The sequence below is a fragment of the Pangasianodon hypophthalmus genome, chromosome 2 (genome assembly GCF_027358585.1).
Source record: "Pangasianodon hypophthalmus isolate fPanHyp1 chromosome 2, fPanHyp1.pri, whole genome shotgun sequence".
NCBI lineage: Eukaryota > Metazoa > Chordata > Actinopteri > Siluriformes > Pangasiidae > Pangasianodon > Pangasianodon hypophthalmus.
The window spans coordinates 18,784,083-18,801,123 of NC_069711.1; the positions used below are offsets into that span (position 1 = coordinate 18,784,083).

Consider the following 17,041-nt stretch of genomic DNA (forward strand, 5'->3'; position numbering starts at 1 on the left):
TCTTTCAGGTAACTTTACCAGTTGTTTTAGGTGGTCAGAAACACCTTTTTCCTTCTTCGGCGCTTTAAAACGCGTGTTAGTGCGAGGTCGAAGTTTCGGTTTTTTTGTGCAGTTTGGAAAATGTTGAAGACCTTCATGATGGTGGACTTTTAAATCACTCGGGAGGTGTGAGAGTGTGTTTTGCAGTGAAGGCATTTTGCTGCTAGAATAATTAGTTTCATAAAGTCTAGAGGAGGTAGCTCTCTCTGTGTGTGTGTGTGTGTGTGTGTGAGTGAGTGAGTGAAAGAGAGAGAGAGAGAGAGAGAGAGAGAGAGAGAGAGAGAGAATCAGATTTGTGCTCTCAGTAGGTTACTTGGTTACTAAGGCTTTGCTGAATCGAGCTCACTCAACAACACTGTGAGTGGAGAAAACTGCAAAGTTCTGGGTAACAGCATTAAACTGTCTTTCCCAATCATATCTATATTTTGTGCATTAAAAAAATCTATTTGTACTTCTGACCACTTACCTTTGTTTACCTGAGCATTGTATTGTACTGCAATTCATCAGCTTAAGTTCAGGTTACTTGTTTACTTACTTATGGTTTAATCATAATCAGATGTAGAAATGTTGTTTGTGAGTTTCTGTGCTCTGAAATCACCATGCAGTTGCTCTTCACTGTTGCTGATAGACTGCACTGGTTATAATCTGCCTGCTCTAAAGATTATTTAAGATCATAGCAGGATTTCACAACATCTGCTTGTTGCTGGTGTTGACTGAGCTCATGCCATCACTCTTCCTCCTTTTCAGTCCATAGGTTTCTCCTTTTATCAGCTTGTAGCACGGATGTATACTGGATGTAATTGCTGCTGTGGATTTCATCTACTGATATACTGATCTTTGACCTGAATTTTGCACATTTACAAGAAATACAGTATCAGTGCTCTTATTAATGCAAATTGAAACAACCTAAGGCTTAAATGAAGTTGCATCCAAACACACTGAGCAAACTGATGTCTGAAAAGTGAATGGCTGTATTGTTGGCTTTGATTAATGGATCAAAAATATGCAAGAAAACCGATTCCTTTAAACTTCTGGGTCTAAGGTCTCATCACCATGTAGAGGTTCATTAGCCTACAGGCCAAATTTAATTGTTTTACTGTAGTCCATAGTGTTTTATGCAGAAGATGTTGTATGAAGTGCTGGATTTGGATATCATATCAGTGCATACCACAAAAATGTTATGATTTAAGGCATTAGGATAAGGATAGATTATGTTTGCAGTGCTGTGAAGTGATTTTTGCCTTCCATATTTTGTTGAACTGTTAATATGTCAGCAAGTCAGAGCCACCATGATGATTAGTCTGTAAGTCTTGTCGCTAAACCAAAGGTGCTGTTTCATCTGGGTTTTTAAAAGTGTGTGTGAACGTTAGAGACAGGCAACAGGATTTAAACCTGCTTGTTTTACAGCTACTTCAAATCTTTCTTCTGGCACACAGGTGTAAAAAATGACCTTTGTGATTCAACACTCAAAAAATGAACATGTCCTTGCTCTTTCAGATAATGAACTCGAACATAAAGAAATAATTTTTAGAGTGTTTTCTAGTGGCAGGAAAAGCATGGGCTAATAATACGGTCCGAGTTTGTTTTGGAGGTGGCTCCGTCTCTCTCTGGTGCGTCACTGTGCATGATGGATGACTTTTCAGCAGAGAGAGAGAGAGCTGTGTTTCCACTAGGTGATGTCAGGCCTTCTTGAGCAGAACAGCTGCACTAATACATCAATCAGTAGGCTGCTATTATGGGATCAGGGTGTATGGCAAAGATAGTGGCTAGATGAATGGAAATATATGAATTCTTAAGGATTTTTTATTCATATCCATTCCGTGTTTTGCTCACAGGCAGTGTGTGTGTGTGAGAGAGAAGCCCGGCTGCGCCGTGAGCAGCAATGGGTGAGATCGAGGGCACATACCGGGCGCTGCCTACTCCAGGCACACGCCTGGGCTCTCAGTTCAACCCCGGCATCAGCACGCTGGAAACCGGGCAGAGCCTGAACTCTTCTGTAGCAGGAGGCAAAGGCAAGTGCCTGCAGATCCGTGTTCAGGGCCTGGACGATGCTCAGGAGTTCTACGAGCTTGAGGTGAGTCTCTCATTTTCAGATGAAGTTCAGAGTGTTTTGATCTTCCTTGTATGCAAACTATGCAATTACGGCCCTGGGACAACAAATGCTCCTGTGCCAGTATTGAAAGTGAAAGGTTTTTTTTTCTATGTTTCACAAACTTCAAGTGAGTCTCTAAAAAAAAACAGTTCGTGCCACTTAACTAACTGAAAATGGTGCAATGTAGTGACACTGTTGATGGTTGCATCTCAAAATGCATATTGCTATATTAAATTGTATGTGAAAATACCATATGTGGCATACTATTTTGGCATACCATTTAGTAAAACAGGCATTTTGGAGCATAACTGCAAAGAATATGTGCATGCTAGGCTATAATTTACTTTAACAGTCTCCATCAAAAACACATCTTCATGCTAGTGAAATAGGTCAGGGTCTAAGAACACTATCCAGCTGAAATCCTGTTTGAGAAGAGTTAGTACAGAAACAAACCGGTAATTCTTTTTTTTAAATGGTGTTGATTTATCGCTTACTGAAGAGGTAGGGGTTCAGTCTTTTTTTTTTTTTTTTTTTTTTTTTAAATAAAAAGCCAGTCACTCAGCCAGTCATTCCACCGCCAGAAAAGAGAAACGTCTTGATGCATCATTTCCTTTTATCTTTTGTATTTAGTTAATACATGTGTTGGTCACCCTTTTTTTTGTATATTCTCCTCTTGATCCATGCACCAACTTTTCTGGATGAACTTCTATGCAGTTCATATAAAAGCAGCGAAATGAGTGCAAGATGGAGAGCATTCATCTTGAGGCAGCTGTACTGTGTGTGACACGTGACAGCTGCCACCTCGCTGTGCTCCTCAAATCCCTTCTTTAAGATCACTTCAGGCACGTCCTGCTCTGCTCCTCTGAGCCATAGCGAGGCTGCTGGCCTGAAGTGGCTTTATGAGCCATGAATCTCTCTAGTGTAGCCTGCTGTAACCTTCCAACTGAGGGAAAACTCCGGAAACACATCTCTTAAATGTTTCAACATTAGCTTGGTTCGCTGGCCATCATGACTGTGGTAGTTTAAGGCTTTAGGATCAGATTTCAGTTTTTCTGCAGTGTTGGATTTGGCTACATGGCTTTAAACGACTAACTCTTTCCCAAAGGTCAGGCCAAAAAAATTGCAGTGGAATAATAATAACAATAATAATGCTAATAATGATGATGGTAAACGTTTATATAGCACCTTCTCTACATGGGATGAAGTGTTACATATAAAACAAAAATAAAACCTTATTAGAAATAAAATAAAAGCTATATAGGAAATAAAACTGGGTAAAACAACCGTTCATAAAAAAAAAAAAAAAAAAACCTGGATAAAGTGCTTACTGAAGATGAATGAATGCCATATAAACTTACTAGACTAATAAATGGTGCTTGATGAGTTTCTTATGGCAGAAAAAGAAAGCAGCTTCATTACACACTAGTAATGGAAGAACGTAGCTCATGTTGTTTGGTTACATCTGGCTACATCTGTGCTGTGCTTATCTGATAAGACCTTATGCCTGTAACTTTGAACTCAGCAGGGAAAGGGAGTGTGTTGTTGGATGCAGGAGTGGGACAAGGAGGCTGTTCTTGTGGGCTGGATCTCACACTGTAGTGCGGACGAGTAGCCGTCATTCTTCACTCCTTTCACAGATCGAATGTGAGGCGGAGAACTGGACAATGGCCTGGAATGTGTTAAAACTACTGTGCTGTGGTCCTGTGTTGCAACTGATTTAGGTGTTAATTCCTAGTGTGGTGATCTTGCCTGATGTGCTTTTAAGAGAGGTAGCAGTGGGTCATTGGGGTATACTAGTATACTGTGATATAGAAACCTACACAACATTATTCCAAGACTTTTAAACTTGCATTATTTTACTAATTGAGAGTGATTGTCATAATGCAGCATATTGTTTCTATGTTAATACTTGGCACATAATTAATATGTCCACCATATCGCCAAAAGTATGTGGACACCTGATTATCATGCCCATATGTGCTTGTTGAACGTCCCATTAAAAAATGTTGTCCCCACTTTGCTGTTATAACAGCCACCATTCTTCTGGGAAGGCTTTCCCCTAGATTTTGGGCTGTGGGGATTTGTACTCATTCAGCCACAAGAGCACACAATGTTGTGTGCTGATGTTGGACGAGAAAGTCTGGCACAAAGTTGGTGTACCAGTTCATCCTAAAGGTGTTCAGTGGGGTTGAGGCCAGGGCTTTGTGCAAGCCACTCCAGTTCTTACACACCAACATTGGCAAACCAGGTCTTCAGGGACCTTGCTTTTTGCACAGTGGCATTAGCACTAATTAAGATTGAATTTGTTTATCAGGGGGATGTTAGCAATGCATTTCTTACATGTCACCTTAGTGATAAAACTCTCACATCCAGACAGCAATAAAAATATCACATGAGGAGTTGAGTTTCTAGCCGGTCGTATTTTCTGCGATCATGGATGTTTGTGTCATGTGTTTATGTGATCACACTCCTTTCACAACATGGTGTTCGAGCGGTCAAAGAGGCACTGGAATAGAGAACGTGCTGGCTCTTATTTCACTTTGGGGTGAACCAAACTTCCACCAACTATTTGAAAATACAATAAAACAATAATCACAAAGTATACAAGAAGCATCCGTTTTTGTTTTGCGACTTGGGAAGTGTTTAAAATCTGGGGGAGGGTCACTGATACACACTCTGTGAGTCTAAATATAGCAAGTAGCAGCACTCTTTTTCCAATGCGTGGCCACATCTGCATAGAAAATCATGGATATGCACATCTGGATGGGACTAAAATGATCAGATTACCTCTGAGTTTGGTGAAAAACAGTAGGTAAACTGACCTGGAGTTTTCCCAGGGGAGGACTTAGAAAAAACACCGACATGGCCAATCCAAATGGTAATAACATCACAGACAAGCACCTGTAAACTAGGAAATTACCCCAGGAACCCATGTAAATTTAATCTCATCTGGATAGGGCTATTGTTCTAAATTCCATGCTAGAACATGTTTTGGCCTTTTAGTTCCAGTGAATGGAAATTGTAATGAAACAGCATACAAAGACATCATGTTAAATTGTGTGTTTCCAATTTTTTGGCTATGGTTTGAGGAAGGCTCACATATACGTGTGATGATCAGATGTCAACACTTGATCTCAACACTCCACCCCAGATTATTGGGCTCCTCTCGGGAGTCCTGTGCAAGTAACGCATGTGTGCATGTGTGTGTTGCAATGCCAGTTTGATGTCACAACATCTGTTTCCAAGATGGAACTTGATTTTAGTGCCTAACATCTGTGCTCTGAAATCCTACTATGCTCCACATATCTTTGACTGGGCTACCAGAAACAATTAGTAATAAAAACTTTTATTTATCTTCATTAAATGGCTGATCATTCATTTTCCTCGGATTGTTCTTCAACAATCTGACGCAGACCTCTATTTCAAGCTACTTTGCTTGCGCGGGACTGTTTTCTAAAACCTCGCTCCCTCTAGTTTCTATTCGGCAGCCACCCGCTCCCGCTAAAAATTCACTCTGTGTACACCCGCTATCTGCTTAGAATGATTGTGTTCCTGACCTGACCGCTCCTGCTAAATTTAGATCTCGATTCCAGAATCTCACATTGAAATTTATCCCTAGAGAAAGACAGAGAGATGGGGGGAAACAAATACACACGTGTATACAAGATTTTTATTTGTTATTTTTATTTGTCTTCTCAACATACCGTATTATTTTAACGTATTGTGCTGTCAACACAGTAGAAAAAAATGTCACAGAGAGCAAGAGATCTCTAAATTAAATACAATCTCTGTCATACAGAATTATAAACCAAAAAATTATGAACAAATGAGAACTGTTGGCTTACTATACTGTAAGATGAAATTAAAATTTTATCAAGCTATTTAAAACATCCATGCATGAATAGGATGTCGCTGACTGACGACTAACTTGCCTGAGGTTGGCTTCTTATAACGCTAAACTGACCAGTTTCCAATCCAAGTTCAGCATCCTTCATGACGACAACATACCCATGCTTTGCGCTGTCATTCTTATAGACCACCTGTATAGCCTGCTCTGAGGACTGTACTATGTACATGCTGTGCGCACGAAAGAGTGCTTTCAGCGTCATACTTTCCATTTGTTGCTCCCACTCAATATACACGAGAGTTACCAAAGGCTACCGTCTTTAATTCAGAAATTTAATCCCACACCGCAAGAAACCTGATCGGTTCCCGCAGTTCCCGTGGGAGAGCCACGGGAATGCAGACCTCTAGCTTGAAATTTGGTCCTTTTAAACATGTGAATATTCAAGCTGCTATGATGTTTAAGTGGCTGGTTAGGTTCTTTATGGATTTCCTAACCATTTTATTTCATACAGTCTCTCCTATTTCCTTTTAAGCATTTCAGAGATTTTAAGTTCAGTTAAGATTTTAAGTTTTAAGCTCAGAAAAATCAAAAGCATTTGGTTGCATGTTTCCATCCACTTCTGTTGTGTGAATTGTTTGAAGAGACGCAAAAAGGGGATGTCATAGAATGGTTGGAAAGTGCACTCACCACAAAGTTATATTTTGTTCAGAAAACCTGTTTCCATCTCCACATTTTCATTTCTAAATACTTTGTGGTGATTAGCTATCATTTCGAATCTACCATGTACATTCATGTTTTGTTTTTGTTGCAGATACTAAATTCTCATGTAACCATATGTATAGAAACCACACAGTGGATTCTAGTAACTTTTGAACTAGACTCTAAGTGTCTAGTGGAAGCGATGAATGTGTATTAAAGGGTGGATGTGTTGGGCAGGGCATGCCAATGGTCTAACTCTGGCAGTAACCACTGCTGACCCGGAAAACCACGACTCTGCTCCCTCCCTCTCTTGGTCAGCTGGCTTGTAATTTGCCTCACTGCCTAAACTTAGTATTTGTAGCTCGAGTCCTGTTTCAGATGTATATTTATGCCTCAGGTCTGTTCCATGCTGTTTTCCTGGGCCCAGCTCAGTCATTTCTGTTTATTGTTCATTACGGCGGGCTGGACACTGTCATTTGCTAATTATCAACAATATTGGCTATTGCAGAAGTGGAATTGCAGAAGGCTGTTCTGATGTGTACATGTCTTATGTTCTGAGATCATCCTGACCAATGTCAGGGGCTCTAAATCATATTTCTTTGTTTGGATGAACTGCACTATTAACACAAATCCAACAAATCAAATGATTTTGGTCCGAAAAAGGCTCTATATTAAAACCCAATTGGTTAACTGTCAAGGATCAAATCAAGGAATAACCACTGAAGTCTAGCAATGGAATAGTAATATAGTATTTGGTCTATACTATATAGCTAAACTGTATAGTATTGAAGCCTTGTCCTGTGTTGGACGTCAAGTTGCAACTTGTAATTCCCAACCTCCAACCAAACGCCAGACGAAAAGCCAAAACACTCCCCTCAACTTGAAATTCCTACTTGTCAACTTGGAGTAGTCTTCTCAACTTCCTCATTTACAGAGTGACATCAAATCAGCAGCACTTCTTACCTTTAAATGAGTAATGTTATATACACAAATATTTGCTTCAGATGAATCAGTATGCAGACATTCACTTGTTAAATCTAAAACATTGACCATACAGTTTGCTGTTTGAGAAGGAAAATATTTGTCACTCATTACAGTTAGCCAAGCTTCAAATGTGCTGAGGTGGAAAATTAAGTCATTCCAAACTTCAAATTACCACTTACAGGTCAAACGTAACACTACTCTGTGTGTGTGTGTGTGTGTGTGTGTGTGCTCATGCCAGCGTGTGCATTTATTCTTCTGGTTTCTCTGTTCTTGTTCATTATAACCCTGTATGCTGGTTTTCCGTTATATTTAGTGTTGTCTTTTACACGTGCTCATGGTTCATCTGCTATTTCAGCCTTTTCCTGAAATGAAACATTTAGCTGAATCCTGTTGTAAAAGTTACTATCAATTAACTCTACTTTTGCTGTTAATGCCACTCTGTGGGTCATTTTCTTGTTAAGGTGCAGAAGTGTGCCCTGCTCACTGTCCCTGCATGAGGCTTTGTTCACAAAACTAATAGGAAGTGATGAGGAAACAGCAATAACAACACTGGCTTCCTGTCCCATGTGTGCTTAGGGAAAATGCACACACGTGTCTGTGTCCATCCAAATTAACAGTTGTCTAACCTGTCTGTCATACACTAGCGTTTAACCATAATTTGTGCGTTCTTTATGGGAATCAGACCTGTTAATTAAAGGTAGGCAGTAAAGCCATTTTTATATAATGATATTTTATTTAAAATCCAGGGAACAGATCTTGTTCGTTCCACACCGTCAGAACACATTTTGTGCTTGTCTAGCAGACACAAATACACTCCTCTATCCCAACACGTGAGAGCTCATTGGAAATTTGGCCTTGTGAATGTGTAGTTTCAGAGAGCCGGTAATGGTCTGCCAAGGAGCGAGGAAAGAGAAACCGAACAAAACAATGGGGATTTTTAAGACTTTGTTTCTACAGCAATAGTGAAAGTCTTGACAGACAAATGATCTATTTGTCTTAATACATAACTTCTTACAAAGCTACAGCACATATGGCTGTGGTTTCCAAACTCTGTAAGGCTGTTTCTTTAGTTTGGGTTTTTTGTTTTTGCTTTTATAGATTTGGGTAGATTTATTTTGTTTTCCTGAATGCCGCATGCATATCCCACAAGTTCCTTCAAACAAAATTATGTTCAGTGCCAAACAATGAAAAATAAGAAATGGAACTGTAATCTTTAATTATTGTGCTTACGACTCATTCATTCATTGGAGCCCAGAGCTTCATTTCTGTTCGTTCTCACTCCAAGTAAATATTATGCAAATTATCTGTATTGAACCTTCAAATTATTATAAATGCTCATTATTACCACTGAATACAATCAAATATAGATGCTTAGTGCGCAAAGCCACTTTTCACACTTTGGTTTTTCAAAATCAGCATTTGTTAGAGTGGTGACGATTATAACGCTTCAATAAGCTTTTAACTTGTTTTCACCTCACTTTTAACCACATGCAGAGCAAAAACAAAGACATGAGAAAGACAACACAAAGTTATAGAACAGCTGTGTCTAGGGCACAAACACAGACGAATTTATAAAATTATGATCAACATCTTTATGGAGCTTTTAAATAAGTACCATGGATTGTCTTTCTGTGGGTGACCTCCCCTCACCAGCGATTAAATCAGGGTGGCGCATGGTTGGTAACGCAGATGGTGTTTGAGCACGGGGGCTGTGAGAACAGGAAGAAGGGCTACTGGAGTGGTCTTTAATATCCAGTTGAAAGGTGAAGTTGTTTACCATTTAGCTCTTTGTTTTAATTTTGTTAGTCAAGTGTATTTTAGAGACCCACAGCCATTCTGTTTCTCTGTGTGGCAACTATATGATGAGCAAACCCCTGTGAAATGAGGCTGGAATAATGCTAATGGCTTTACTGGCTAATGCAAAAAATGATAACATACGATAACAAATCACAGCACCTGTTGCACAAAGACACCGCTTATTATAATCCAGTACATACTCTACATGTAAATCTGTGACCTAAATCGCTCTAATTAGGTATAACAATAATGGTGATGGCAGCTTTGTCAGCAGAGTTGACTGTTATCCCTAATCTTCACTGCCATATGTTGTCTCGAGCCTTGCACAAAGGAGCCCAGTTGAACTGAACCTTTGAAATTTGCATGGAATGTCATGAATGTGTGCGTCCAGCCGGCCGTGTGCTGTGCTAACCCTTGGAGGAATTTGTGAGGCCGCTGCAGCACACTTGGGAGGGGGACGTTTTCGTGGAGACGTGAATAATGTGTTTTATGTGAATATTGAATTTGTGTGTTTGGGGGAGGGGCGTGGAGGGGGTGGGGTTGTTAGGGAGAGAGAGAGAGAGAGAGAACATCTAACCAAATTAAAAGAATCTGTGCTCAGAGTGCAGAGTTTTGCCAGAAACACTGCGGCGAGTGTGTTTATCAGTGTTCAGAGAGAGGAGAAAGGAAGTAGTGAGAGTGAGGAAGAAAAAGAAGAGGAGACAATACCCTTTATCTCACTAATGACACCATGCTATGGGTTATTAATATACTGCTGCTCGTGTGAATGTCCTCCCTGTTCGCACAGGCATTTTTATGTGCAAAGCAACTGGCAGGAGTTTCAGTCAGACAGCTTGGAAGCCAAGTGTTAATCCGAGTCCCAGTTTTCCAACAGCGTTTTATCTTTTGTTATTAATGGGAAGATGATTTCCAAGAACGCTGCGGATGATGTTGATTTGTAACTCGAACTGTGAGAGGAATCTGAGCTTTTTGCTTTGCACACTTATAATTAAATCTTGAGTTTTGTTCTTTGTGGGTGTCAAAGTAAAAATAGATACAAACTGCAGTGTCTGGTGCTTGTTCTGGCACAAGAGTTGAAAGAAGAGCACTGTTTTCTGTCCCATAGCCATGTGTTTCTGCATTAAAGAAAAAAACACTAAATCTGTAAAGTACAGAAAGAGCAAATCTTTTTATGTTGTTTGAAACAGTCCCATTAAGAGAGATGTGCTGTCCAGATGATGTATGGCTTGTATCAGGTGTCAGGAGAAAAAGGGAAAGAGAGCAGACAGCCTCTGCTTTTCAACATTAAAGTCACAGCTTTTCACACGTGTCTATTGGTGTTTTAGAGGCCAGTATATATTTACACATTTTTGTTTCACAATATCATTTTAATTTATTTTGTAATTTTTTGGAAAATAATTTAAATTATGTGTCATCCTGCACTTTTGGTGTTTACTGTATTTGCATAAATGCTTTTCAGAGTTCTTATGTCCCATAAACGTAAATTCTGCTGGTTATCGCAGAACCTGGTTATAGCTAACCAGGGGGGGGGGAGTGATCCCTATTGGTCAGTGTGTAAAATGAGGCCTATAGAGTGATAGGGTTGGCATGATCACTTGAACATGGGTAAACATACTCATTAATAGTATTGGTGACATGCTGCACAGGGAAAGGTAGGATTGCATTACACACCAGATCAGAATAATCTTCACTACACTACACTATGCTTCTCTGAACTGTACATATTTAATATACTTCATTTCCTAGCTTTTGAATACTTATTGGACTAGTGTTTTGGAACAATAAATCACTCATGACTGTCTCTTTGGTCATGTCCGAATTAAAGTTTGTGTGTGTTGAACCTAGATGTGATGCAGTGGGCTTTATAAAGTCATAATGGGCTCCTGACATGTGAAAATGACCCAAATACACACTTTATTTCTACTAGCAAGGAGGTGCTATCTCTAGTGCTCTAGGGAGCATCTTTCTGTGGTTGAACCCCACCACAGTGACTCAGAAGGTGTTTTTGATTCAGGGAAAGTAACAACAGGCAATAAGGCAGCTGTTGCTCTTTAAAATGTTTTCTGAACTGACACAATCCTGGGACCTTGTCAGTGGAAAATGAGAGCCACGGGTAATACCTAGTGCTGCAGTAAATATTATTAATTTCAGTGTATGTGTCATTGATGACAGAGTCTACTAATAAAGTACCTGGGTGGATTTAATGCTACATTAATGGTACATATTTGGGAACGCATAACTTTCCACATCCACGTTAAGTCGAACGCTGCATCTTTATTCAAATGAACCACATCACTTACCAGCATTCAACTGTGTGGAATGTCTTAGAACTCTGTTAAATTTCTTCTAAATTTCTTTTTTTTTTTTTCAAGAGTAAATTATAAAATCATGTAAGACAGTTGACTATACAGTTAATTCAGAAGATTAATCAGCAAAAATTCCCTGGCAGGTCAAGGCTAACAGATTCTGTAGGCTAGGTTTGTGTCTCTTTTCATGCAAACCATAAAGAAAAAAAAAACATTCACACTGTGATCTGTCCTCACAACACACTAATCTTTGTTGACAGAAGTGTATAATTCTGAATATAATGGAGAATTGACCCAATAACATATCACAAAAATTTTGGCACAAACATATTTTAACAACAGGTGTTTTTTTTTCTTTGGCAAACTATTGCTTAGTTGTATTTTTTACAGTGTAATTATTTGTGTGTTATAAGTGGCTTCTTGAATGTGAGAGAAAATGATTGTACTCTGTACTGGTTCTGTCCGCACTGCAAGATCTCTGAATTGAGCTGGACCATAACTTTAAGTTTATGGATAGCAGCATTTCATCATGCTACTGAATTTCAATTAAAACTAACAGAGCCTTCTGTTAAAGTCCCCTCTCAGTAGGCCACATCATGGAAGCCGAGCTTCTCTCACCGTTGTACACTCATTTCTGGGCCGGTGTGTTTGAGTTGCCTGGGGAACGGGCTGATTTGTTTGTTTTTTTACATTCCTTGCATGCAGAATGAGCCGAAGGCTTCATTTGCGTGTGGAAGTGTCAGAAACGTTTATAGTCACTGTGACAGCGTGAGAACACGGGGGGAATTTCACACATCACTGCAGGATTTAACCCCCGCTTTCAACTTTTTGTTACCTTTTTTTCTTGAGCTGCGACCTGTGATTTTGTGTCATTGTTTTGGAATAGAGCTAATAAAATCCGTATCATAATATAATATAATAACTTGTACATTAGGGATGGGTTCTCTGCATGAATGTGCGATTCAGTGTAAGTGTGGCTCATACAAAATGTAAAACACTTTGAGTGGAGGTCAACTGATCAGATTTGATTCATTACATTTTGGCTCGCAAGCATCATCTTCAGTTGTGTTCAGCTGCTCTGTGACTTGTAGCACTTTGAAAGATGTGCCCGCCGACTTCATGTGTCCTGCAGGAAGCGCCTTCACCCTTGTCTTCCTAGATTTGTAGCAGTACTGCAATAGGGGATTAACTAATGGCTGAAATGTGGTGTTAAAGGAAGAACAGTTTGTGTTTCTCAAGATTACTGAACTGAAAAAATAACAATTGATAGACTTTTTGGACTTCCGTAAAGAATTGTTTTAATTGGTTATTTGTGCTGTTTTTTTTTAAATGTTTTTATTTTTTTTTTAAATCATTATGCATTAGACACAAACGTCATTAGAAATTGTTAGTTTTCATAAAGTACAGACATTTGGATTCTACTGTATGGTGGTGTGTCATGGCTTTTCCGCCAGATTAGCCTTAAGCAGCAGCCTTAGTTTGGCTTCTAATTCCATCTCGGCATGACGTCTCTCGCTCCAGATACCCCCTGTACACACTCGCACACACTTTCTAGGCCAGCTGAGCTTCTGCCATACGGCACAATTACTGGAACAAATTAGACACAGCACTTAGAAATAAGGTGAAGACTGCCGCTGGACAATCCCACAGCTTGTTCTTGATTGCTCCCCCTGAGTTGGATTATAACTTTGGCCAACTCTCACTTTGATATTGTTTGAGTGCGTCAAAGCATAACAGATCAGCTCTTTGACCAGGTCCCAGTGTCAGCCGCCTATTGGCTTATGGCTTAGACCTCAAAGCAGTTTGAGGGATGGATCTAGATGCCGAGTCTGAACTGGCCAGAAGGATCCATTTAATATTTAAATCGAGACTATAGAGTAATTATCTGAGATGCTTTAGGGACTGATGAAGTTTAAACAACTGTTTTAAAAGTGATGTAGGCTCGGCACATCATGCCTCAGTATTAGAAATGCTTCCTCCTTTCTGCCACACATTTGAATAAATTTGACTCGGCGTTCCTTTCTCTTTTTCCCTTCCAGAGAAGTGTTTTGCACTTTGATGCTGATAGCCAGCTTCATGTTGTATGTACAGCATACGTATGTGTTAATGCTCACTTATTCCAGCCTCTGTGTCTAGGTAAGACCTAGTTCAAATACACCTAAGCTCTTCTCCATGATTTCTGAAGCTTTTTTTTTTTCTTCTGTAAAGATTTTACACAAGTAAAGTAAAGATAAAGCCAGAAAAGATTTTACAGAAAAACTGGCTTTTTATCCTGTCCATAATGTTCCTTGCCATTATGAGAACACACACAGTGTTTTGATGTAAAACATTTACAAAGAAAGAAATTTTAATATTTGAAGAGAGTAAGCCAAGTAAGGAATAAAACTGGACAGGGCATGCTGTTCTAGGAAAATAAAAAATGTGGTGGTGAGATGCGCCCTGACATGAAGCAGAGTTATTATTATTACCCTGAAGTAGATCATTTTCCAGTAAAATCTCATCCCGACGTGTTTTATTCCTTTTATACTACAGCAGTTCGCTAACAATTTCATTTTTTAATTTATTACTAGATGACATGTCAGGCTTTTTAACCGTTTATAGTTGTTTAACGTTTAACGTTAATGTTGTGGAATGTCTACAAGACTGGTTAGTTCCTGTTATCTCTTAGGTTATAGCGACTATAAACAATCATTACCTCACCATCCTCTCTTTTGCTGGAAAGCTCACAGAGCATTACAAAGTGCTGAGACCCAAGACTCTTTCCTAAAATGTTAAATAAACATCTCCTTACAGAAAACTTCACCATATCAATGATTTATGCATTTTTCTTTCTTAAATAACAACAATCTATGTATTATTAGTCTTAGTTTAACTCCCTGTGAAGGGACTGATAAACGACTTGAATTGCAGTCGGCACTATTGTACGAGTTGTGCTATTGCAGTAAAATTAATCAACACCTTCTGACCAATCAGATTTGAGAATTAAACAGCACTGTGATATAAGCAGTACTAGACAGCTACCAATCTGGGAAGGTGAAAGTTAACACTAAGGGCTGAATGCTTAGACCATTGTATCACTCGGGAGCACAGCTGACTTTTTTTTTTTTTTTTTTTTTTTGTGCACAGTTTACAATACCACAGTTCTGTCTGCCATTCATCTTATTTCCCTCAGTTATGTGTTGCCAGAAAATATAATTATTGCATTGCCAGCTCCAAGAATGATCCATTTGTCCAAGTAAGGTGTCATAGAATAACTTTTTCAAATGGGGCACTTCGCTATGGAGCACAAAATATATATATATACACACACATTTTGTTTTGTACAGTATGGACATTGCTCTATAGCGGATATGAACAGAGTTGCTTAACTGTTTTCTCATCCTGAAACAACCTTGTTCAGATGAACTTGACAGACAGGACAGCCTAAGAATAAGGTATTACTCATAACCTGTTTGGTGAGGCAGGATGGTATTCTCTAAGCTCAGCTCAAGTGAAGTGAAACCATGACCTCTTGGATATTTCATTCGCCTCAACAGAGAAAACTAAAATATGTTCTTCCATTTAGTTAATCTCTATTCAGGCAATACAATATACATTCATAAAATGCTGTTAAGAAATATTTTTTTTAATTGGGTTTGCATGTAGGGTTTGCCACGTACACGTGTAGTACACATACACTTAAATAGTTAATGATTTACAAACAGGGCTTCTTATCATTCACTGCATTAACCTTCATTCATTCATTTTACCTGTGTGGTGTTTGGCTGCTGGCTAGTTCAAAGTAAGAAAAGAAACAAAGTAAGATTTTTGGTTGAAATCCAAAGACTGCCTTGACTTAACCCTCAACTTCTCAGGTGTGTGCTTGGCTTGTGTGCTGTTTCAGCTATAAGACATATCTTTGGGTGTTGGCTAGTTCTAAGCTAATACACAACCACCAGGGAGCTAACACGAACAGGGTATTGCAGTGAAGTCCAGTTTGAGAATCATTAACTTTTCAGGTGTCCAGGTTGAAAAAAATCAAAGACTTAATACACAAGACTTAAAACTGGACTCAAGCAAACTAAGCTGACACATTGAGCTCCCCTAAATGTTAGTAAATATCTAGAATATTGCTAGTCATTTGAAATCCCGGTAATCAGCCATTTATATTTCTAGGAAGTGATCTGAAGCTAATGACAATTAAGTGACAAACAACAATAGCTCACTCTTTCTACATTTTATTTGCCAGAATAAAAGTTTGGACAGTGAAAAGTTAAGAAAAAGTTAGTTTCTGCATTTGTAAGCTGCTGCACTTTTTCCATATCAAAATACATGACAGCAGTAGTAAGGTGTTGAGTAGAGTACGTTAATAGGGAAGAATTGGCGATTTTTTTCCTTTGGTTTAAAGTGTTAAGGGTGTGGCCACGTGCGTTTGCACAGTGAGAGCCACTGGCTGTTCAACCAGGTGTTAAGAGTGTGAGAAAGGATAGCGGCACACCAGCTGAAGTGTTGAGACATGCCTCAACACGGCTTTGCCCTCTCAGAGTGTGGAATTCTCCCACCGGCTCTCTCACTCAAGCCCAGGTCACATTTCATTCCACACACTTCGCTCACTAGTTAAACTTACACACACAGACCCAACAACTTCCCTTCCAAACCCCTCCCTGTGCCAGGTTGGAGCTTGTCCCTAGTATTCTCCCAGGTGTGCTTATGTTTCACTAACAGCTTTCCTCCTGCATGTGTGTGTTCAAGGAGTTCCCCTGAACACACACACAATACGCGCACAGTCAGCCATTGATAGGAGTTTTCAGTAGGATTGTCCATACAATATCTATGTAAAAATGCAGGTTTAAATTTCCATCCTTTGTTGCATTACAAGAAATGGGTGTTTGTTTTTATAAATTCAACAGGATACACTGGCAACAATATTCTAAATAGAGATATGCGTGACAAAAATATTCTCATGACTGACTTTTCAAGCATGATGGATCTGAAAAAGCAAAACTGGTGATTTTATTAGAACAGGCCATGTAACATTGAGTTGCTTGTTTTTTTCCTCCATAAATTAGCTGGCAGAGGAACCTGTACATCATGTATCATTAGTAAAAGAGCAAAGTGCATTCAGTGTATTTTATAAAACATTTAAGATTCAGCAATAGAAGATGAGTCATTCATTAAATCTATTAGGTAAACAGTAGGGGTGTGACGATGGGAATCTTTGAAATCAGCATTCTATTAATTATGAATTGCACTGTTTGAACACCTGAGGTCCCAATCTGCGCAGCCCATAGAGTAGAA

At 39.2% G+C, this 17,041-nt stretch overlaps 1 protein-coding gene across 3 annotated transcripts in view; it reads left to right on the forward strand.

The window, feature by feature from the left end:
* The window catches only part of farp2 (FERM, RhoGEF and pleckstrin domain protein 2), a 57,913-nt gene that overhangs the window by 199 nt on the left and 40,673 nt on the right, over nucleotides 1-17,041 (forward strand). For 2 of the 3 annotated variants that reach the window (XM_053227434.1, XM_053227444.1), the window contains exon 2: nucleotides 1,875-2,113. In XM_053227434.1, the coding sequence (XP_053083409.1) occupies nucleotides 1,922-2,113 (192 nt within the window). In that variant the 5' untranslated portion in view covers nucleotides 1,875-1,921. Of the gene's footprint in view, nucleotides 1-351; nucleotides 425-1,874; nucleotides 2,114-17,041 lie in introns of those variants that run through there. The other variant, XM_053227436.1, reaches the window with a different exon arrangement.